The sequence below is a fragment of the Lepidochelys kempii genome, chromosome 10 (genome assembly GCF_965140285.1).
Source record: "Lepidochelys kempii isolate rLepKem1 chromosome 10, rLepKem1.hap1, whole genome shotgun sequence".
NCBI classification, from domain to species: domain Eukaryota; kingdom Metazoa; phylum Chordata; order Testudines; family Cheloniidae; genus Lepidochelys; species Lepidochelys kempii.
This window is the reverse complement of record NC_136389.1, coordinates 57337578-57362031: the sequence shown is the minus strand read 5'-3', so window position 1 is coordinate 57362031 and position 24454 is coordinate 57337578. Positions and strand designations below refer to the sequence as shown.

At 40.6% G+C, this 24454-nt stretch overlaps 1 protein-coding gene across 3 annotated transcripts in view; it reads right to left on the bottom strand.

The window, feature by feature from the left end:
- Nucleotides 1–425: 425 nt before the first annotated feature.
- Nucleotides 426–24454, bottom strand: part of THSD4 (thrombospondin type 1 domain containing 4) — a 621627-nt gene continuing 597598 nt past the window's right edge. For all 3 annotated transcript variants that reach the window (XM_073303716.1, XM_073303717.2, XM_073303719.1), the window contains 3 exons: nt 21988–22167; nt 8989–9133; nt 426–5912 (listed from right to left, as the gene is read on the bottom strand). In XM_073303716.1, the coding sequence (XP_073159817.1) occupies nt 5770–5912; nt 8989–9133; nt 21988–22167 (468 nt within the window). In that variant the 3' untranslated portion in view covers nt 426–5769. The remainder of the gene's footprint in view (nt 5913–8988; nt 9134–21987; nt 22168–24454) is intronic.

Here is a 24454-nt window from a genome sequence, read left to right as displayed (position 1 = left end):
CCAGGGATCTATTCAGCTGTTGATACATGTGTTTTAACTCCTGTGTACAGGAGTTACATAGGGTTCACCAAACAGGAAATAAACCATGTCACAAAAGCTGATCTTTAATTACTTTATTTTTCACAATAATAAAAAATAAATTAGTCATAAACAAAAATAGTTAACTTTTTCCATCAAAGAGAAAATGTATACAATATGAAAAGGATGCTGTACAGTTCAGGTTCAGGTGCATTCCCAGGGATACATATTCCTGAACTAGTCACAAAGTACTTTAACTTACACTCCCCCTTTAAATCCACTCAAGGAACTGGCTAATCAGAAAATTACAAAATGGTAACTATCGATTTACAGTATGACATATATATATATATATATATATATATATATATATATATATATATATATATATATATATGCTATAAAATTCCATGAAAACTTGGGTTAGTATGATGAAAGACCTGGACAAAAATATAGATGGCATATGTAAATAAATACACATTAGGTCCGTTTAATAAAAATCTGCATATTCTAAATAATTGAACTATTTTGGTGCAGTGGCTTGTTCCATAGACATAGCTCAGAATACATATTTCCTATAAACATCTTGTATTTACAAATAACAAAAAATAAGTTATAATAAAGTATATCCTTCTGCCAAGATGGATGATGGGGTTAAGGTGAAATGTAAGTAATTTTACATATATAAAGTAGGTTTTTTGTATCATTCAAATCAAGGCTTCATGATCTGCCCAGTTAAGGCCCCCATCCTTAAAGACATAGGTGCTGGATCTAGAGGTGCTGGGGGTGCTTCTGCACTCCCTGGCTTGAAGTGGTTGCCATCATATACAGGGTTAACAGTGTGGTTCAATGGCTCTCAGCACCTCCACTATACAAATTGTTCCAGCACCCCTGCTTCATGATGCCCCTGATGACTTCAGGGAGGGTCAGCAAGGGCACGTAGGTCCACCATGATAGCTCAGTGGTTTGACCATTGGCCTGCTAAACCCAGGGCTGTCAGTTCAATCCTTGAGGGGGCCATTTAGGGATCTGGGGCAAAAATTGGGGATTGGTCCTGCTTTGAGCAGGGGGTTGGACTAGATGATCTCCTGAGGTCCCTTCCAACCCTGATATTCTATGATTCTATGAGCTCATTGCAAGGTCAGTTCTGAAGAGACCCACACAGTGCCCCATGACAAAGCAGGCTAATGAAAGCAGTGTTGGTAGAAAGTCACTGGGAAAGTGTTGAATTTTCAAAGGAAATAATCAAGCCCAAAAGATAATGGGAGTTTGCATTTCCCAATCCATTAAAATTCCAAGGAGCCTCCATTTAAAAAAATGTAACTAGCAGTAATATACTCCCTTGTGTTTCATTGAAAATTGACAAAGGGCCAAATTCAGACTAGTGTTAGTGGATGCATTTCTGATGAAGTTGCACCTGCTTTCACCAGGTCAGAATTTGAGCCAATAATGGTTTCTTATAATGCAAATTAGTTTGCCTATTTAAAAACACTAAAGATGAAAATGTTAAGTGTTAGTAAATTGCTTTGATTCAGCTCCCTAAATAGAAACAAACATAACCCCCACTAACCTATTCTGTAAGCCGTGATAGGAACAAAGGAAGTTGACTTTCAGCATTCATTGTTTGAATTTCCCAATTAACTGCCCAATAGACCGAGCACAAATGCTTTTATAGAGAGGAGCCAAAAGGCATTAAACACAGCTGTGCCATAAAAACCAAGTCCTGCAAGGATTTTTTTCTGCTTTTGAATCTATACATGATTGCTCTAATGGTTCTTTTAAAACAATAGATGCTGTATGTGAGAATACAGGCACAATACATACTTTCATAATTGTGCAGTTATAGGTACTCTGGGTTCATTGCACAGGAATTCATTCAGTAGTTATTTTAATAAAATGAACCACCAACGGTTCAGGAGCTGGTTGAACTAGCAGGAGAACAGCTCTACTAATAACTAGTCTTAGTTCTGACACAAACTGATAAAAGCTATCTTGTTCTCTCACGCTGCAAAACTTGTATTAATTCCCACAGCTGTGCCAGCTAGTCCTCTGTTCCAGGTAATAAAATGGTCTGATCACCTAGCACTGCTCTAAACATCAAACATGCTTGTTGAGTAAGCAGTATGGCAGTAGCTATTAGCACTCCAAACCTGCAAACACTCCTCAATGTCAGTAGTCCCACTGAAATCAGTTAAGTTGTGGCTATCTCATCCATATATATCTTGTCAATGAACTTCTGAGTTAACACATCTCTAAAATACAGCAAGTGTTTTCCTACTTAAAAGGACCCAATTTTGGATCTGTACCATCTGGCTATGGAAATGGGATCATATAAACATTGTAAAAACAACATTAATATTAGACCCTGCCTCTATGCAGCCTGATATATTATGCCCCAAAGACAGATTATTACATTAGGTGTAATTGTATGAGTGTGTTGAAACCACGGCTGGGTTGTGTGATGTTCATGCAAACCCATGCAAACCTTGCCCTCTTGCTTTTGCATCACCCCTCAAAATCTGACTCTGCCATGTAAGATCAGCAAAATGGGTTCTCTACAGATGTTTGAGAACCCAGATGTGGGGCTCCCTTTGTTGTGTGCTGGCTTGAGGTAATCACCTGTCAGCACTTTGCCTTATATTGACAATCCACATATTCTCCCAATAGTTACTCTGATCTTCTATTTTATCCCAGATCATGTAACCTGAAGATTTGAAATGTGAGAAGTAATGTTTTTTCTACTATATATAAACACACAATAAAGAAAAGGTGTTGTTCAAATTAATGAGCCTGATTCTGTACTTGCTTACACTGGTTTTATACCTGTGTAACTCCACTGAGTTCATTAGTGCCATTTCTGATTTACATCAATGTAAGTGAAAGAATCAGGAACTATACATGGTGTCAGGCTAAACTGGTGCACTGCTATATAAAAACAAACACTTGTAACAATAAAAATGCAGTAATTGTTTTAAATGAATAGTTTTAAAAGTGCACTTCATGTGACAACAAAATATTACCATAGATAATATTAGTCCTTCTGCATCGGTGTGTGTAGGAAAGGAGAGTTGATTAGTTTATATTCTAGAAACATCTATCATAATTATAGTGAAACTTGCCAGTGACAATAAGAGATTAAATCTGGCCACAATCAGGCTGACTCCTTACTGCATGGTGTTTAATTAGGTGAGACTAATACTTTTTTAATGGTATATATGAAAACTCTCCTTACACCAGATAGCTCAGTTTATATAACTATCAATATAAGTCACCACATTCAACTAACAAAGCAATGAATCTGAGGAGTAATACAGAGTATATATACATAGATACATACCCTTTTATACTCGGCTCCTATGAACTTTGTCATCTTCAATGGTAAATTAATGGAGCCCACAAAAAGATAAATCCTTCTAAGCCATCCCAACTCCCACGTGTTCGAGAGCAACACATTTTATAACTTGCTTATAAATCGTGTAAGGCACCACGTTCACATACCTATTTACCAACTCACTGTTCAGCTTATCCAAAGGTAGATGCAAACTGTTTATGGGTCATATATTTTTGTTGTTTGAACTATAATTTCTTTCTTCATCTGGGATGTAAATAATCTTTTTATGCTACAGATACTTCCCTAAAGCAGATGAAATACACTTCTCTTAAGGCAAAAGTGAAACAACATTAGATACAGTGTGTCAGGATTTGCTACAATGTGACATTCATATGAAAATTTATATTTACTACCACTGGAAATTTGACATTTGTTTTATGTTGCATTTTCTCCCCATAATTCTTTGGTCAAGAATCTACTGTATACAGTATAATCTCAGATCTTCAAGAGCTATCTAAATTCCTTGATGGATGACTTTTCATGAGATAAAGGCATAGAACTGAGAAGGGATCATTAACTCAAAAAAAAGTTATATAATTAGTCTTTCAATTTCACATAGGTCTCCCATTGTTTAATTAAATTAATTAGAGGGTAATCAAAGTCCTAACGACATTTAATGGTTTCTAATCACAAAGAATCATTATTGTGACATCAAATTTTAGAGACAAAGGAGAACTCCCACTGATTACAATAGGGACTCCCGATCGAACATTGATGGTACAACAGGCTCAAAGACAATCAACATAGGACTAGCATAAAGCTCAACAGGAAATATGTATCAGGTATAAATAGGATTATTTTGGCACCGTTTTTGAATTCAGACAGTGGACACCTTAAAAATGGACTCAAGATTAAGGACATCACTAGGGTTTAGAGCACATTGCAATGAGTAATTCAATAAGCAAGTTATTTTACTTACACAGAAATATCTAAAAAGACTCAATAAAAGTGGATGAACTGTGAAATGTTCAGGTAGTTTAATACTTTTAATCTGCACTGAATGCCTTTATCTGTACTGAATGCCTCATTCTGTTTAGCTCTAGCAAATCCCAGGACTGAATACAGTAAGTGTAGAAAATGAAGATCATCTAACCCAGGTGCAAATCTGTAACCATTCTTGACTGGAACAGGAAGACATGGTGTAAATAGATACTATTCTTTTAGAGTAAGTTTACTGAGGAACAACACAGGATGAAAACAAGACAAATTACACTGTAATAATCCTTCAACAGCTAGGAGTCAGGATTTCCTTAATACAGACTTCCAAACTACTGCACAAGCAGTTAGTATATATATATATATAAAAAAACGCACCACAGACTGCTGATGCCAAAGGGTTATGAAAACATGTTAGAGACAGAGGGCCAGATCCTTTGGTGGCAGCTTCAGAAACTGATGGCAATCCTAACTGAATCTTATACACATTCGGATTGATCCTGTTACTTGTTGAACAATTCTACAATGAAAAATTATTATGCAGCGAGATTGCTACATCATGGTGGAAGATTTTCTGTTGGTGTAAACTGACAATTTAGATCAGTGGAGGAACGTCACCCATGAATTTGAGCTTCAGCTGTTAGCTTCACATGTTAAAGAGAAGACTTAAGGTCACTGTGGGCACTGTGGTGGGTAATAGATTGCTTTCAACATCCATAAAGACTTACCGGCTATAACTTTGGTGCACTAGTTTATGAATTAGATACAAGGCACTTATAGGCAGTCAAAGTGTGTGTGTACATTTGCTGCTTTGTTGAAGGCAGGAAGTTAGTGAAAGTACAGTAGAGAGAGATTAATCATGACACTAATTTAGTATGAAGGGTTGAGGTAATTAAACAATGTATTAGGGTGCTGGGAAATTGAGCTTAAATGGGTCCTAAGGGTGCTGGGTTTTTTTTATGACATAACACTTCTCATGTATGTGTTCTACTGATACCATCTACTAATTTAAGACCAAAGCACCAAAGAAGGGTTGGTTCTCAGCAAAGAATGATGCTGCTGAATCTGTACTGGTCAAACATCTCCAGTAAATGCATCTGACTGATTTTCCTTTCATTCAGTTCATAACAAGAAGGGTGGTATTTTCCTTAAATAACAATTATTTGATGAACAGATGTATACAATAGTATCAGTAAAAAATAATGCTTTAAAAATCACGGTTTTACAATGAACATTTTAAAAAGCCAAAAAGCTCCTATTATATGCTGCATGTTATGTGTGAGACATAACCATAATCTTGATGTGCTCAGCAATATGGCAACCATCTCTTTAAGAAGGTAGAACCTGTTGTAGTCCAAACAGTAACACTGTTTATGTTCCCATATCGAAGTTAAACATGGATGTTACGGGTGATGGAGTAGTTGTTATCTGCGTCCTAGAAACCGTGATTGTCTACTGGCCACCCTTGTGCAGGACGCACAACAAGCTATCTTGTAATAGGTATAGACACAGAGCCGGGCCTGCACCACCACATTGCAGTTGTAGTATTTGTCTTTGCAATTTTCATCTGGGGAGAAAAAAAAAGCACAGACCTTTATGATTCAGAAAGATTATGTTATCAGAGCAGATTATGGTAGAGCACAAATTTATTTTTAAAGATTCACTATCCGGTGAAAAAAGCATATATTTTAAAATAGCCTACCGATGTAAGTAAGTTAAATTATTAAAACTACAATAACTTTTTTTACTTGAATAAAATTAGAAAAAAGTGCACATTTTAAAAAAATCTCCTTTACTTTTAACAGGTTGAGGGGAGATATGATTGCTGTCTATAAATATATCAGAAGGATAAATACTGGAGAGGGAGAGGAATTATTTAAGCTCAGTACCAATGTGGACACAAGAACTAATGGATATAAACTGGCCACCAGGAAGTTTAGACTTGAGAAATTAGATGAAGGTTTCTAACCGTCAGAGGAATGAAGTTTTGGAATAGCATTCCAAGGGAAGCAGTGGGGGCAAAAGACCTATCTGGCTTTAAGATTAAACTCGATAAGTTTATGGAGGAGATGGTATGATGGGATAACATGGTTTTGGTAATTAAATATTCATAGTAAATAGGCCCAATGGCCTGTGATGGGATATTAGATGGGGTGGGATCTGAGTTACCCAGGAAAGAATTTTCTGTAGTATCTGGCTGGTGAATCTTGCCCATATGCTCATGGTTTGGCGGATCGCCATATTTGGGGTTGGGAAGGAATTTTGGAAGAGGATTGGAAGAGGCTCTGGAGGTTTTTCGCCTTCCTCTGTAGCATGGGGCATGGGTCACTTGCTGGCAGATTCTCTGCTCCTTGAAGTCTTTAAACCACGATTTGAGGACTTCAATAGCTCAGACATAGGTGAGAGGTTTTTCGCAGGAGTGGGTGGGTGAAATTCTGTGGCCTGCATTGTGCAGGAGGTCAGACTAGATGATCATAGTGGTCCCTTCTGACCTTAGTATCTATGAATCTATAAACAGTTTGTGTTTGCTTTTTACACTTAATTTGGCTTGAATAATGAAAATAGACTAGGCAGTAGCACTTGTTTGTATAGTCAGGTTTGTGTCATTTTCACTTTCAGATTCTCAGGTAATAAATACCATGCTGCAGTGTTTGGGTGGCTAATGCTTCAGGGGAATATTAACAGTACTGCCAATCCCCAAGCACTGAAAAGTCATGAATCAGGCCCCCCACAATCACAAGATTGGCTTATAAAGATTGAGATTTTGAAAAATAATAAATGTTGGGTTCTTTATATTTGCCTTCTGGGTTCTGAGCCACTAGGGTGCACTCCATTCACATTTAAAAACCATGAGGGCTAGAAACTTGCTTTTTTGATGAAAACTGAGATTCTCACATAATCACATAACTCAAGGAGCAGGGATTTTAAGAAAAAGACCAAATAACACAAGGCACACAATAAAATCATGAGACTTGTCAGTATTAATTTGTTTTAAACAAAAGTGTTTCCATGTGGAGGAAGAACAACAACAACATTTCTATCAGTCTTACGCTACATAAACAGCTAATTTTTACAAAATCTATATTTGTGAACAAATTTGACCTGAAAGTTGATGCAGAACAAAATGAGGTTCAATCTGCTTCTTAATACGTCTTTCTCCCCTTCTCTAGTAATTATAATTAGTAATAAAATTATTACATACAATTATGAAAAAATCCCTGACAATATCAAAGTAATGCAAAAATGTTACATTTTGGTTAATAAATTTTATGAAAGAAATTTGACTCTGCGTTGACATCTTAGGTTGACATTTTAAAATCAAGAAGAAAAGTGAAATCTAGGAATTATTTGGGGGAAGTTCTATCGCCCGTATTATAAAGAAGGTCAGACTAGATGCTCATAATGGTCTCTTCTGGCCTTGGAATCTATGAATGTATGCAACAGCACCAGGAAGTTCATACTGAAGAAATTTTTTTTTGTATGGATAGTTTCTCATACAAGGTATTGGAAGACATAGAATATTGTACATGATTAGATTTTCTGGTTTTAGGGCTAAATCAGTAAGAACCCACCAAATCAAACATTCAAAATACGAGGTGCCATAAAATACACACCAAAATTAACCCAAATGTGCCATTTTAGCAGATCAAAAAATCTCTCATGCTCTCTGGGACTTTAAAGGGAAGTCAATTTCTGACAGAGTTCAAGGAAAACATTTTAATCAGGAGACTCAAAGAGCTTGGCTTGTTTAGCCTAAGCAAAAGACAGCTGAGGGGAGGTATGATTGCTCTCTCTAAATACATCAGAGGGATAGATATTGGGAGGGAGTGGAGTTATTTAAGTTAAGCACCGATGTTGACACAAGAACAAATGGATATAAACTGGCCATCAAAAAGGTTTAGGCTTGAAATTAGACAAAAGTTTCAGAGGAGTGACGTTCTGGAACAGCCTTCCAAGGGGAGCAGTGGGGGCAAAAAAACTAACTGGCTTCCAAACTGAGCTTGATAAGTTTAGGAAGGGGATGTTATGACGAGACTGCCTACAATGGCATGTAGCTGATCTGTGACTGCTAGCAGCAAATATCTCCAATGGCTGGTGATGGGACACTAGATGGAGACGGCTCTGAGTTACTACAGAGAATTCTTTCCCAGCCGTCTGTCTGGTGGGTCTTGCCACATGCTCAGGGTCTAATTGATCACAGAATTTTCCCCATGGTCAGATTGGCAAAGACCCGAGGGGTTTTTCACCTTTCTCTGCACCATGGGGCATGGGTCACTTGCTTGTTTGAACTAGAGTAAATGTCAGATTCTCTGTAACTTGAAGTCTTTAAATCATGATTTGAGGGCTTCAGTAACTCAGCCAGAGGTTATGGATCTATTACAGGAGTGAGTGGGTGAGGTTCTATGGTTTGCAATGTGACTAGGTCAGACTAGATGATCATGATGGTCCTTTCTGGCCTTAATGTCTATGAGAACCTACTGTACCTTTTTAAAAAGAGAGCCTTGTTTTGTTTAAAAATGAACTCCTAAAATCAGAACAGAAAATAAAAGCTGAACCCAAAGAGCCTATACAGGATTGTTAAATATTTTCTCTACTAGATGGAGTTCCACAATCAAAACAGTCGAGTTTTCTTGTCTCCTTACCTATTTCTGGTATACAATCCTGAGTGTTACAAGATTCTTTTTCTTCTGGTTTAAGCTGTGGATCACATTGGTTACTGGGTGTCAGATCATCTGACAGACATCGCACTTCTCGAACCCGGAATCCTCCTTCACAGGATTTGGAACACTGAAATCAAATGAGTTAAAATTCAGGAAGGTGATAATTTGTACTAGGAAACCCTCACAGAGAAAGGGGGCGTATACCCTTATCCAAAGCCTCCTTCTTTCCATTGACTTCAATAGGATTGGGAGCCTTAAAATGCTGACTAGAAAGTTATGGGAGTCATTTCCTGTTAGGGCTCAAGAAAAATCCCCTGTCCTCATGATCCCCAGGACAAATGAGCAAGACAAGGCTCTCTCTAAGAGAAATCACTTCAATTGAAATACTCTCATAGTACCCCCTTCTGGGGTACATTTTATCAACCATCCTGTTAGCTGGATGACAGGAAGCCAGAAAGATTGTTATAGATGTGAGAGGAATTCGAGGAACAATTTGTAGTGTGTGTGTGGTGGGGGGGGGCGGGGGGGGAGAAAGGTTCCAACACGATGGAGTGAAAAACAACAACCCCAGCTGCAGCTCTTTCTTAACAGTCAGTGTGATAACAATGGGAATGCTATTTTCCTGTCTGATGAGCAAGGGTCATTGCTTCTGCTCAGGGATTGGCCTGTACACCACACCAAATCAACCTCAAAGAGACTATTGAACAGACAGTGGGTGTCACGCTGTCTGGAGTGGTTCACGACTGTGAGTGCCTACCTCAGGGCAGATTGTCAGACAACAGGGAAGACACCCCAAACTGATGGTGTTTTATATTTAGATTTCACCACGCCAGGGACAAATGTGAACTCCTGGATCACTATACCAGTCTTACCATGGAGTCACAGACAGACCCCTTAGACTCTCTAGTCTATCTTGCCACCCAGACAACTGGACTTTCTGATAAAAGGTCACTTAAACCAAAAATCACATCACATCAGGTTGCTCCCAGTCCCAAGACACCAGTCACTTACCCCAGATCAAATGGTACTCTAGATCCTACACTAAAGACAACACTGGTAGCCAATTCTATAGTCAACTAGCTAAAGGTTTATTAGCTAAGAAAAGGAAGCAAGAATTACTGAGAGGTAAAGTAGGTAAAATATATGTACAGGTGAGTCACAGTTTGTAATTCCAAATGGTGGCAGTGATGCAATAAACTTTTCAGGGTTCCCAGATCAGGGCCATCCCTAGCCATTTAGGTGCCCTACGCAACCCCCCGTGGTGGGGGGGGAGGGCGTGTGGGGCCCTAGGCCTCCCCACCTAGGGTCTGGGAGGCAGGAGCTGTGGGGGGGCACTTTTGGGGGCCCCACAGGCCCAGAGTGGCCCAGGGGATTAGCGGGGTGCTGGGAGCAGCCCGCTCCGCTTCCCTCGCCCTGGCCCCAGCCGTGTCGCTTGGGGAAGGGGGCTTGGGGGAAGAGATCCCACCTCCACACTCACTGGCAGTGGAGAGAAGCGGAGCAGCCTGGCTCCAGCCAGCTCTACTCCACCAGCTCCCAGCCACGACGCTCCGCTCCCCACCGCCGGTGAGTGCAGGAAGGTTGGGGAAAGGACGCCCCCGCACTCGCTGGCGGCTGGAAGCTGAGTGATGTGGCCCAGCCCACTCCGCTTCCCTTGCCCCAGGCCCAGACATGTTGCTCAGGGGGGTGGGGTTAGGGAAAAGTCCGTCCCCCCCAGACTCACCGGTGGCGGGAAGCAGAGCAGCCCAGCGCCAGCCAGCTCTACTCCACCAACTCCCAGCTGCGGGGCTCTGCTTCCTGCCGCCGGTGAGTCCGGGGGGTGAGAGAACCTATCCCTAACCCCCCTGACCAGCGACATGCCGCCGGTGAATGTAGGGGACAGCCTTTCCCTAACCTCCCCACACTCACCAGCAGCGGGAAGTGGTGTGCCGCGGCTGGGAGCTGGCGGAGTGGAGCGGACTGGGGCCGGGTTGCTCCACTTCCCGCCTCTGCTGGTGAGTGCGGGGTCGCTGGGAAAGAGGTGGAATGGGGGGCGGGCCGGGGGCGGAGCAGGGGGGGGAGGGTAAGAAGTGGGGTGGAGGGAGTTGTCCGGGGCTCCACACCCACCTAGGGACGGCCCTGCCCCTTGCAGTGGGCGCAGCCCGTGCGGGGGCCGGCCAGGGGATAGGGCTGGTCGCAGGGCTGGTGCTGCTGCCTATACAGCATGCAGTTGCCTAGGGCACCATGAAATTTGGGGCAATTTGGTGCCCCAATTTTCAAGGTACCCTGTGCAGCTGCATATGCTGCGTATGCCTAAGGATGGCCCTGTCCCAGATTGTCCCTGGGGAATCTCCGCTTTGCATCTGGTACACTTCCCTGTAGGAGTCCAAATAGTCCAGAGATGAAGGATCTTTCCCTGAATCCATACTTATAGCTTCTTCTCATAGAAAATAAGCTGACAGGGTCACTACCCATGTGGGCTTTTCCTTTGATGACAGAGAGAGAGGTACACATTTTGGGTCTTTGACCTCCGATCATCACAATGACCACTTGCTTCAAAATGAGCACTTTTCTGTTAAAGTTCTTCATATGCATTCCACAAGGTTTCTTTCTCCCTTTGATGGGTTATTTAGTTACAGGTGTTTACACAATGTAATGTTTGTTATTACACTATAACAGGATACAGATAAGTGAAAACAATGCAAGCAACATCCCATTAGTTTTCATGAAGTTTAAACACCAATATACTCTTATACATTTAACAATCACTTTGACCTATGCTAATACACAAGTGAATTGGCCTGGGCCTTCAGCATGAGCTGGCACCTGGTCTGCCAGCATCACAGTAAGGAAAAGAGGGAAGGTGGGGGGAGAACTGTGATTCCTTAATCCCCAAACGCACTATACTTTCTCGTGGCACCTGTAACCAACTCCAATGCCCTTTGATCAAAACACACAGGATTGTTTTAAAGTAAATGCAGCCTGCGTGAAATATATATGGAATTGATAGCCCAGGAGTCTTTAATTCACCCTCTAGCTACAGAAAATGTTCTGAAAAAACAAAATCTCATTTTCTCTAGAGGAGAAAAATATTTATGGATACCATAAACATGCTGCAATGTGAAATTCATGTGCATTCTGCTCAACTGAACTAAACAGCTTTTGCACAGAACAAACATGGGTGATTGTGGAAATGAAAACTGAAGGGAGGGAAGACGGGACGGACAAGGGCAGCTGAGTCTTGACTACTGCTACAACTCAGTGTCAAATGTAGCAAGTTGGAGTATCAGTGAAAGTCGCAGACCTATTTGCCATGTCTCTATCACTCCCTTGGGCTGACCTTACATACCCTACACACCCCCACGTACAACGCTGGAGGACTGCAGGAGGCAAAGAGTTCTCCTCTGTGTCCTCTCCACTTCTTGGACCATCCTACTCAGCGTAATCACTGAAGTGCTGCTTCATTTTGGGAGCCAGGAGGACTTCACCGAAAGGGCCAAGTTCAGCCTGAGTCTAAAGAGAGTGCCATTCCATTGACTGCAGCGGAGCTGCACCAGGGCAGACTTGAGCTGAATTTGGCCCTAAGAGAAGCTATAACATCTGGATCACAGATTTGCAGGGTGGCTTATTACTGTCTCAGCACTTACTCCTATACTTGCACATACCATTGGCAATTGCTGAGAGTTCTGCTCTGGTTCCTGGCACGTCTACTAAAATCAGACACAGAAACAGCACCTTCAAGTATTCTTGAAAACCCCCAAAGAGGATTAAGTGTTTTAAACAAAACAGCCAGTATCTTCACAAAGGTCTTTAAAAACTCCAGTCTTTGATAGTAGAGATTCACTTTGGCCAAAATTGGCTGTCAGCAACACCAACAGAAATCTGAAGAAATTCCACTGACATAAAACAACAACAGGAATAATACCTGACTCTCAGATAGTGCTTTTCATCAGAACATCTCAAAGCACCTCACAATTGCTAATTTGTTTAACCTCAGCCCTATGAGGTAGAGAAATATCATTGGCACCATTTTACACATGGGAAACTGAGGCACAGAGAGGTTAAGAAGCTTGACCAAAGTCACACAGGAATTTTGTGGCAGAGCACAGACTTGAACCTGGGTCTCACTTTAGACTGACTTCTGTTGAGTTACTCTGGATTTATGTTGATTTTATTGAGAGCCAAACATGAATTTTGGTTTTTAGAGAAGCACCCAAGAAACAGTTACAGGGAGAAATCTGGATTCTGGTCAGCTACTTTGTTTTATTTTGTTTTCCCCTCTGAAAAAGAGTGGCTAAAGTGTTCCCCCTTCTTTTCTGCTTTCCTTTAATGCCCTAAGCATGGCCAGATAAATGGGTAATGCAAGCAAGAGGACAAACAAAAAGCAATTTCTATGCTTAATGTCATGTGGGAAAAAAATGTCAGGAGGGATTTAGAATCATATTACTTTCAAAGGCACTTGCCTAAAGGTTTGCAGAAGGAAAATCAAAATGAGGGATCTGTGGGCTCTCCACACAAACGACTGTCATTTTGGATTTGATTTAAGGCCATGGAGAGGAGTGAACTACAGCATTTGATAAGATGGCATCTAAGTGCTCATCAAACATATCACATGTCCTTCTGAGGAAATACTGGAGTTTGGGTTTTCATTTTTGTGACAAATGTTCATTTTTCATCATAATTCTAATAAGCTACTTTGTCAAAGATGAGCAACGTTGGGAAGATATATGAAACCAAAGTCACTTGTGGCACTGGTGCACAGCAGCAGGCCCACTTCCTTGGAAATTGTTGATACATGGCACTCTCTACACAGTAAGCTCTACTCTCAGTGATGTTCCAAGTACTGTAGACTGTTTTATGGTAAATATCAGATGGCTTTGGGAACTGGAGCACATCCATCATTCTTTAGTGTCCCTTAATTTTAAATGAAGTCATAATGCTGGAAAGAGGCACTTCTTAATGCTCTGGGTAATATCATTAAGGGGTGAAACCACTTAGTAACAGAAAAAATACATAATTTGCAATAATTATACTCAGCTATAGAGGGCCAAATTCATACCTCGTGTAAGCAGGCCCTGTATCTTTATATTCTGTCTCATCTATTTGCTGAAGGACTGAAAGGATAACTGGATTTATCAAGTTTGATTTTGATCATTTACACCCATTTCCCTGGAATGGATCTCCAATAAAAGCCCACTCAGGCTTCCTAGTCTTAACACAGATGCTAAAAGAAAAGGAGTACTTGTGGCACCTTAGAGACTAACAAATTTATTTGAGCATAAGTTTTTGTGAGCTACAGCTCACTTCATTGGATGCATCTGATGAACTGAGCTGTAGCTCATGAACACTTATGTTCAAATCAATTTGTTAGTCTCTAAGGTGCCACAAGTACACCTTTTCTTTTTGCGGATACAGACTAACACAGCTGCTACTCTGAAACAGATGCTAAGGACAGTTTATTGGTATTGCTCTTCACCCAGCAGTCAAATGAAACATGATTCATACAAAGACCTGGGGGATAATTCAAGATGCATGATTAATTAATAGAATATTATTAGGTCCAGTTGTAAGAACATTTCTATTTTTGCAGAACTAATTTTCCAAGTACAACATGTATCAGTTGTTTAATCTTCTCCAATGCTAAATACTTAATAGCCATTTTTCAATGCAGACTTAGTTGCAAGAAAAACATCTGTATCAAATTTTAGTATTACATTCATGCTGATTTCATGGATTATTCAGAAACATACTGCATACTAACAGGTTTCAGAGTAACAGCCGTGTTAGTCTGTATTCGCAAAAAGAAAAGGAGTACTTGTGGCACCTTAGAGACTAACCAATTTATTTGAGCATAAGCTTTCATGAGCTACAGCTCACTTCATCCGATGCATACTGTGGAAAGTACAGAAGATCTTTTTATACACACAAACCATGAAAAAATGGGTGTTTACCACTACAAAAGGTTTTCTTTGCCCCCACACCCCACTCTCCTGCTGGTAATAGCTTATCTAAACTGATCACTCTCCTTACAATGTGTATGATAATCAAGGTGGGCCATTTCCTGCACAAATCCAGGGTTTAACAAGAACGTCTGGGGGGGGGGGGTAGGAAAAAACAAGGGGAAATAGGTTACTTTGGATAATGACTTAGCTACTCCCAGTCTCTATTCGAGCCTAAGTTAATTGTATCCAATTTGCAAATGAATTCCAATTCAACAGTCTCTCACTGGAGTCTGGTTTTGAAGTTTTTCTGTTGTAATATCGCAACTTTCATGTCTGTAATCGCGTGACCAGAGAGATTGAAGTGTTCTCTGACTGGTTTATGAATGTTATAATTCTTGACATCTGATTTGTGTCCATTTATTCTTTTACGTAGAGACTGTCCAGTTTGCCCAATGTACATGGCAGAGGGGCATTGCTGGCACATGATGGCATATTTCACATTGGTAGATGTGCAGGTGAACGAGCCTCTGATAGTGTGGCTGATGTGATTAGGCCCTGTGATGGTGTCCCCTGAACAGATATGTGGGCACAGTTGGCAACGGGCTTTGTTGCAAGGATAGGTTCCTGGGTTAGTGGTTCTGTTGTGTGGTATGTGGTTGCTGGTGAGTATTTGCTTCAGGTTGGGGGGCTGTCTGTAAGCAAGGACTGGCCTGTCTCCCAAGATTTGTGAGAGTGTTGGGTCATCCTTCAGGATAGGTTGTAGATCATTAATAATGCGTTGGAGGGGTTTTAGTTGGGGGCTGAAGGTGATGGCTAGTGGCTTTCTGTTATTTTCTTTGTTAGGCCTGTCCTGTAGTAGGTGACTTCTGGGAACTCTTCTGGCTCTATCAATCTGTTTCTTCGCTTCTGCAGGTGGGTATTGTAGTTGTAAGAATGCTTGATAGAGATCTTGTCGGTGTTTGTCTCTGTCTGAGGGGTTGGAGCAAATGCGGTTGTATCGCAGAGCTTGGCTGTAGACAATGGATCGTGTAGTGTGGTCAGGGTGAAAGCTGGAGGCATGTAGGTAGGAATAGCGGTCAGTAGGTTTCCGGTATAGGGTGGTGTTTATGTGACCATCGCTTATTAGCACTGTAGTGTTCAGGAAGTGGATCTTTTGTGTGGACTGGACCAGGCTGAGGTTGATGGTGGGATGGAAATTGTTGAAATCATGGTGGAATTCCTCAAGGGCTTCTTTTCCATGGGTCCAGATGATGAAGATGTCATCAATATAGCGCAAGTAGAGTAGGGGCGTTAGGGGACGAGAGCTGAGGAAGCGTTGTTCTAAGTCAGCCATAAAAATGTTGGCATACTGTGGGGTTATGTGGGTACCCATAGCAGTGCCGCTGATTTGAAGGTATACGTTGTCCCCAGATGTGAAACAGTTATGGGTGAGGACAAAGTCACAAAGTTCAGCCACCAGGTTTGCTGTGACATTATCGGGGATACTGTTCCTGCCGGCTTGTAGTCCATCTTTGTGTGGAATGTTGGTGTAGAGGGCTTCTACATCCATAGTGGCCAGGATGGTGTTATCAGGAAGATCACTGATGGATTGTAGTTTCCTCAGGAAGTCAGTGGTGTCTCGAAGGTAGCTGGGAGTGCTGGTACTCCCTCCTCAGGGCCTACGCTACCAGCAATCCATCAGTGATCTTCCTGATAACACCATCCTCGCCACTATGGATGTAGAATAAATGGACACAAATCAGATGTCAAGAATTATAACATTCATAAACCAGTCGGAGAACACTTCAATCTCTCTGGTCACGCGATTACAGACATGAAAGTTGCGATATTACAACAGAAAAACTTCAAAACCAGACTCCAGCGAGAGACTGTTGAATTGGAATTCATTTGCAAATTGGATACAATTAACTTAGGCTTGAATAGAGACTGGGGGTGGCTAAGTCATTATGCAAGGTAACCTATTTCCTCTTGTTTTTTCCTATCTCCCCCCCCCCTCAGATGTTCTTGTTAAACCCTGGATTTGTGCTGGAAATGGCCCACCTTGATTATCATACATATTGTAAGGAGAGTGATTACTTTAGATAAGCTATTACCAACAGGAGAGTGGGTTTGTGGTAGGGTGGGGTGGGGAGAAAACCTGGATTTGTGCTGGAAATGGCCCAACTTGATTATCATACACATTGTAAGGAGAGTGATCAATCACTTTAGATAAGATATTACCAGCAGGAGAGTGGGATGTGGAGGCAAAGAAAACCTTTTGTAGTAGTAAACACCCATTTTTTCATGGTTTGTGTGTATAAAAAGATCTTCTGTACTTTCCACAGTATGCATCGGATGAAGTGAGCTCTAGCTCATGAAAGCTTATGCTCAAATAAATTGGTTAGTCTCTAAGGTGCCACAAGTACTGCATACTAAGAAAGGCAATAAAAAAAAGTACTTCCTCTTGAACCATAGTGAAATAACTAGTGGAAAGTCACTCTAGGTAACATCCCGAAACATTGCCATAGTGAAGGTTTCTCCCTTTTCTTTGTCCCATAAGGTATATTCAAATCCACACATATACAATGATAGTCAGGGATTACTGGTCTGTGTGTAAAAAATGTTTAGACTGAAAATGCCCCCCTCTCTCTTTTATTTGATGTGGTCAGTTAGGAATCTAATAAAACAAACAAGCGGACAAAAAAAACCCCTCCAGACACTTGGAACTATATAGAATTTGAGACCTCCCAACAACCTTATAAACAGTTAATTTCTATTTATTCTGATAAGCAGCATATTCTTCACTGATATTATTCCTGCAGATAGTATTATTTTTCCTAACATGGTGTAGTTTTTCTGAAACATTGGTTTCATGAATGTTTGTTCTCGTTATATTTTGTGGGCCAAATCTTCAACCTGGGTAAATCAATATAGCTTCTCTGAGGTCAATGTGTCTATGCCAAGTTATATCAGTTTAGGAGGCAGCCTTCTTTTGTGTTAGTTGCATTGAAAACTGGGATTGTATTCAAATTATATACAAAACTAGAAAATAAGTTGCAATATTTCCCAAATGCTTTTTGAGAGAGAGATGATGCTGGTGACATTATTTATTATTTGTACAGTGCCCCAAATTGTGACAGGCAGTTTGCAGAAAAAAAAGATAAAGACATAGTATGGAAGAAGTTCAAAACAAGAACCAGATCATGCCAACACTGACTAATGAATACAGTTACTACTAGTGGGGGAGTGGAAACGTTCACAGTTGTGAGCACTACACTTGTAGGTATTTTTTTTTTTTGCAGTACTGGACCCTACTACTGGAATTATTACATAAATGGATGGCTGAGAAAAACAACTGCAGAGATGAGGCAAGACAAAATTACAATGTGAAGATCACACGTTTGCTTAGCTATGGTATGTGCACATCTTGAAGGCTCCATTCAAGTTCTTTTTATGATAAAATAATTCCATAAATAATCTCCATTTATAAAAACTGGTAAATTAACTCCAGTGGGCTGCAGCATGGGTTTGTTATCAATTCCACTAGTAGCTGAGTGGTTTAGATCCTAATCTCCAAAAGCTTTTAAATCCTTTCCAAATCATTCTTGCCCTGGTGGTGCCCTTCTTTCCTGTATCATTCAGACCCAGCAGCAAATGTAAAACTACAATACTGCTTACAAGTCTCACTCAACTCAACAGTAATGACATGTTCGTCTCTCAGTGGGGAATTTCCCTGACATATCCTGAATATTCCAGAACATTTAGAGACCATTGCATTGCACATTATGCAGACAATATGGGAAAGCGGCACACACATTGCTCTGCAATTTTTCCTGGGAATCAAGAAATCGTATTAGGCAATCCTTGAGCTGGCTCTCTGAAATTTCTAGTCATTGTACAAGTGACGATGCAAATTCATTACATGATGAAAATAAGGGAAATTGCCCATACTAAGAGTCCAACTAGTACCTGCTGAGGTAAATAGAAAGATTTGCAAGATCATGCCGTAAGAAACCCAGCAATATCGGAAAAGTTTAATAGCCATAATTAGTAATGTTTATTTATCAAGCCTATTTATAAGTTTATAGTATACAACCTAAACAAATGAAGAACATTAAATGATATGGACCTGATCTTAAAAGATGGAGATTCCAAAATGATAGACATGAAAAAGGGTCTGAAAGCTTGTCTACACAGATAAATTAATCTGGATTAAGATACGGTGTGATTTAAAATGGAATAGCTATTTCTGATTAACTCCCTGTGCGGGCACTCTTATCCCAGAATAAGAATGCCTTAATCCAAATTAGTTTGGTCCACTTGGATAAAAATAATTCAGTTTAAAGTACTTTTATTCCAGAATAAAAGCATCCAGACAGGAAATTAATCAGGAATAGCTATTGCAGAGTAACTCCCTGGGTAGCCAAGCCCTGAATAGAAATCTCTACTCCCTTTTAATTTAAAATAGGATTTGCCGGTGTTCAGCTTCTTGCAGGGTTACACCATATATCATGAATAAATATTGCCCCAGGATCATTTTAAATTCACAGTCACAAAGGGATATTCTTTAGGGGGAAAAAACTAACAATAGTCAGCCTCAAAGACCCTTGATTGTACTAAACTACAGCTGAAAATTTATTTAATCAATTTTACTGCAATTGTTTTCTGTTGTAGAAACATCAGAAAAAAATGCCATCAAGGAGCAGCTAGAAGAATGGTAGTTTTATTATAAGCAGCTGCAGAAGAGAGCATTGTTGCATTATTGATTAAAATGGGCAGCTAAAACCACAATCACACACCACAAAACCACCACATTGTGACTGACGGCTGTGCTGCTGCAAAAGCTGTGGTGAGATCTCTAGCCTAGTGTCACAGAAAAATTACTGACATTAATTTAATATCTGTTAAATAAGTTCCTTTCTACCTCACTTTAAGATCAATAAGAGTTTAAAGTTAAGTTATTTCTGATTTCTGAATTTGGCCAGAAGTATTTTTCTAGCTATTTCTTAGGGATCAAATGCCAGTTCCACTGTGGAATGGACTGACCATTTCATAAAATTCCTCAGGCATTTTAATTCACAGATTTACCAGTCACACAAAGCTGGCTATGCTCAGCAGAGCCTTTTCCATTTTTCCAGTTTAATGACACAATGCTGAGAATATGGGCTCATTGTTCGTTTGGAAGGCAACATAAAGCCAGATTGCCGTCTCCCAGTTAAACAGGCAATCTGGGGTCTTTGTGCCCAAGTGCCCCGTCCTCTACGGCCCACACACTCTAGCCCTATCCCAACTTGGATTCTCACTCATAAGTACCCTCATACCTGGTGAGGACTCACCAATTCTTCTTCGGACAGGCTGAGCCTATGTACTTCCCAGACCACTGTTCCCTCTATTCCGGAAGGCTGGGATCTATCCCAGAGGAGGAAAGACTCAGCCTCCACTTTGCCAAACACAGGACTATGTCTGGAGTGTTACCTCTGCCTAGAGGTACGCCAGTAGAGTCAAGATCCAGGTGACAGCAACAAGGACCCCCCAAGCACAGAGTCCTCTTCTGGGATGGTATTGGTGGGACCCCTCAAAGCAGTGGATTTCAGAGTTAACAATTAAGGTGAATGAGACAGTCCAAGCTGAGTCTCCAGACTCAGGCAGAATCACTGTATTGCTTACACTTGAGTTTTCACAATCATGACAAATTTTTAAAATATAAAGTTGAAATTCTGAAGTATTCACATGAGTCTACGAGCATCGCCCTAAGCACTGAGCCTACAGTATGAAGGATAATTCTACTGACCTTGAAGTGAAACTTAATATTCTTTGTACATGAATTATATTGTAAATAAAACGTGCTTTGTGTCAGTGTTGCAAAGTAGCTGGAAATCTTCCATAGAGGGCAGCCGAAGAGTCCCCCAACAGAAAGGAATCTGGCTTGACACCATAGCATTTCAGATGTCTACATTCTCTTTTATCTGATTAACTAAATCCCACATTAGTTTACCCTCACTGCAGCTGAGGAGATTTGGGAGTGTGGAGGACGCTCTATACCATTTTTCTGCTCCCTTCATCATGGACAAGCTGGGGGCCATAAGCGGCATAAAGACTGCTCTAAATTATGTTGTCTGCAGTGGTCCCATAGGGTATGTCTTCACTACCCACCAGATTGGTGGGCGGGGATCGATTTAAAATTTAAAATCGATCCCCGAGCGCTCTCCCGTCGACTCCTGTACTCCACCGCGGCGACAGGCGCAGGCGGAGTCGACGGGGGAGTGGCAGCAGTCAAGACACCACAGTAAGTCAATCTAAGTACGTAGACTTCAGCTACGTTATTCACGTATCAGAGTAACAGCCGTGTTAGTCTGTATTCGCAAAAAGAAAAGGAGTACTTGTGGCACCTTAGAGACTAACCAATTTATTTGAGCATGAGCTTTCGTGAGCTCACTTGCTGTAGCTCACGAAAGCTCATGCTCAAATAAATTGGTTAGTCTCTAAGGTGCCACAAGTCCTCCTTTTCGTTATTCACGTAGCTGAAGTTGTGTAACTTAGATCGATCCCACCCCCTAGTGTAGACCAGGGCATAGGGACAAGGATCAGGTGAAGTAGTATAAGCTCCATTCTTCCTCAGCATGCCCCCTATATGGAGGGAGACGTGGGTGATGCAGAGGCAGCCGCACTACCTGGGGATTGCTTTCTGTTGGGGTTTCAGAGTAACAGCCGTGTTAGTCTGTATTCGCAAAAAGAAAAGGAGTACTTGTGGCACCTTAGAGACTAACCAGTTTATTTGAGCATAAGCTTTCGTGAGCTACAGCTTATGCTCAAATAAATTGGTCTCTAAGGTGTCACAAGTACTCCCTTTTTTTTTCTGTTGGGAGACTCCTTGGCTGTCCCTGTAGGGAAGATTTCCAGCTGCTTTGCCCCAGAGGCAGCAGAAAGCAGGTTTTATTTACAATATAATTCACGTGCAGAGAATATGAAGTCTCACTTCAAGGTCAGTATTATTCCCCGTGTGATGTTTTTCATATAAATACAAAGGAGATGGTCAGAGATGCACCATTCTGGCTTGAATATAGAAAAGAAAAAAAGGACTTACTGTGCTCCACTCTGTATTAAACCACTTAGCCCCACAGGGTTTGAGGTAGCAGGACTGCTGGCTGGGCGGTCTTTCCAAAAATGAACATTCATAAGTGTTCAACACATCAAAACTGCCTTCCGTTTTTCTAATACAAATGACTTCTCTCTGTTGGGTTCCGCTGCCACATTCAATTGAACACTGCATCAGGGAACAGAAAGAGCGGTGGAAGTCACATAACAGCATACCTCTGACATTCTAGTCACATACTCTTGCTACTCTCATAAATTAAATATGCATTTTAGAATAGCGTTCTGTGCCACCAGAGTGATAGTCACACTTTATAAGTATTAATGTTCTGAAAGAGGAAGCTTTAAAGCTTGGTTTGCCTATGCTCCAAGTCCCTGTATACAAATCTGGACTGCAACATTCTAAAGTCTTTTTGTACATCCTTGTTCCCTGCCTCCATTGAACGGAGGCAGATCTTTCTTCTCATCCCCAGCACTGCAGTCCTGATTATTCACTCTTTCCTATGCCCTGCCCACAGCCCAACTTTATTTTATGCTAGGAAACTGCAGGTGAAAAGTGGACTTGAAATACTGCTGCCCCGGGAAATATTATACATAACACTTAACCTTAATAGTGCCCCGAGGCCCTGATTCAGCAATGCACTTCAGCAAATGCTTATAATTAAGCTTCCGAGTAGTCCCATAGAAGTCAGTGGGATTACTCATATGCTTCAAGGTTAGCCTGTTTAAGTGCTTCACTGGCTCAAGGCTATACAGCTTTTTGTCACATTTTTGTTTAGGGGAGAGGGATAGCTCAGTGGTTTGAGCATTAGCCTGCTAAAAACCCAGGGTTGTGAGTTCAATCCTTGAGGGGACCATTTGGGATCTGGGGCAAAAATTGGGGATTGGTCCTGCTTTGAGTAGGATTAGATGACCTCCTGAGGTCTCTTCCAACCCTGGTATTCTGTGATTTTATGAACTTGCAAGTTCTAGGTTTACAGGTTCTATCCTTTGTACTGTTCCATATGGCTAACCAGTAAACAAATGACACACAAGATTTCTATTGTTTATTTATTTATTTGGGCACCAAAGTTCATTTTTCAAAACTGTCCATAAGGAAACAGGTTTCAGAGTAGCAGCCATGTTAGTCTGTATCCGCAAAAAGAAAAGGAGGACTTGTGGCACCTTACAGACTAGCAAATTTATTTGAGCATGATGCATCCGATGAAGTGAGCTATAGCTCACGAAAGCTTATGCTCAAATAAATTTGTTAGTCACTAAGGTGCCACAAGTCCTCCTTTTCTTTTTCATAAGGAAACAGGATTACTTGGTTTAAAAAAAGAAATCCTTACATTTGTCGTACTGAAGCAGCTAAGGTACTACTCGGTCTTGTTACCCAAAATTAGGGTCAAATTTTCAGAGGTGCCTAAGTCTCATTGACTTTCAAATGAGAATTAGGGCTAGTCTACACACAGTTTTTACAATGCTTTAATTATCTCAGTTTAGAAGTTTTATACTTGTATAACTGCATCCACATTAGGTAGTTGTACCACCTTAATTGTTTCGGCTTCTAAACTGGCATAGATAAAGCAGTACAAAAACTGCGTAGCAAACCCCTTAAGCTCCTGAATGCCTACATAACATGGAAAATGGGACTTAGATTCCTGTCATTTAGTTTTGAAAAGTTTGCCCCCTAAACTGCAATACCTATCTTGTAGATCACTCAGAAGCAATGAAAGATATATAGTATTTAGTCAGCACGTGATAAAGAAGGGTTATCAGAAACACACTTGGAGGATTTAGTGAAAGCCAACAAAACATTTTCCCCCAGTAAATTTCTAAACAAAATCACATTCTGAATGGATTATGTCAGGAAACTTTTGTGTTTCCTGTTGAGGATATGACAGCTGTAACTGTTGATTTGAATTCAGAGCATGAAATTCCAACAAATGTGAACATTACCAAAACCAAACCAAAAAGGATACTCTGACTAAAGCCATGACAACACCATTAGCTTAGTTTCCCAAACTACGTTAAAAGTAAAGAAGCAAAAGGTGTAAACACAGGATTCTTTATCTTTACATTTCACAGCTGTTGTTTGATTTCTGTACTTGGTCTCAGCATATTATATTTACATGGCAGTTTCTTTTTCTTACTTATAGGAAGAGGAAGGTCCATCGCTGTCTTGAGAACTATTGCACACTTTTTTATCACAAGGATTTAATTTGCTCATGAAGTAAACTTTATAGCAAACTTAGGTTAAACATTGAGACAATACACTTTCACGAAGCTAAAATATCAGTCTATGATATTAAACTGAAATAAGTTGGAGGCTTTCCACTCTAAAGAAACATTTTGTTATATTTGAGCATGACTGGTTTTAAAGTTCGTAATGTGATAACATATAACTTGAACCAGGCCAGTATGGGATACAAATTTCTGTGAGGCTCTGTGAAAAGGAACATTGAGGATAAACACTG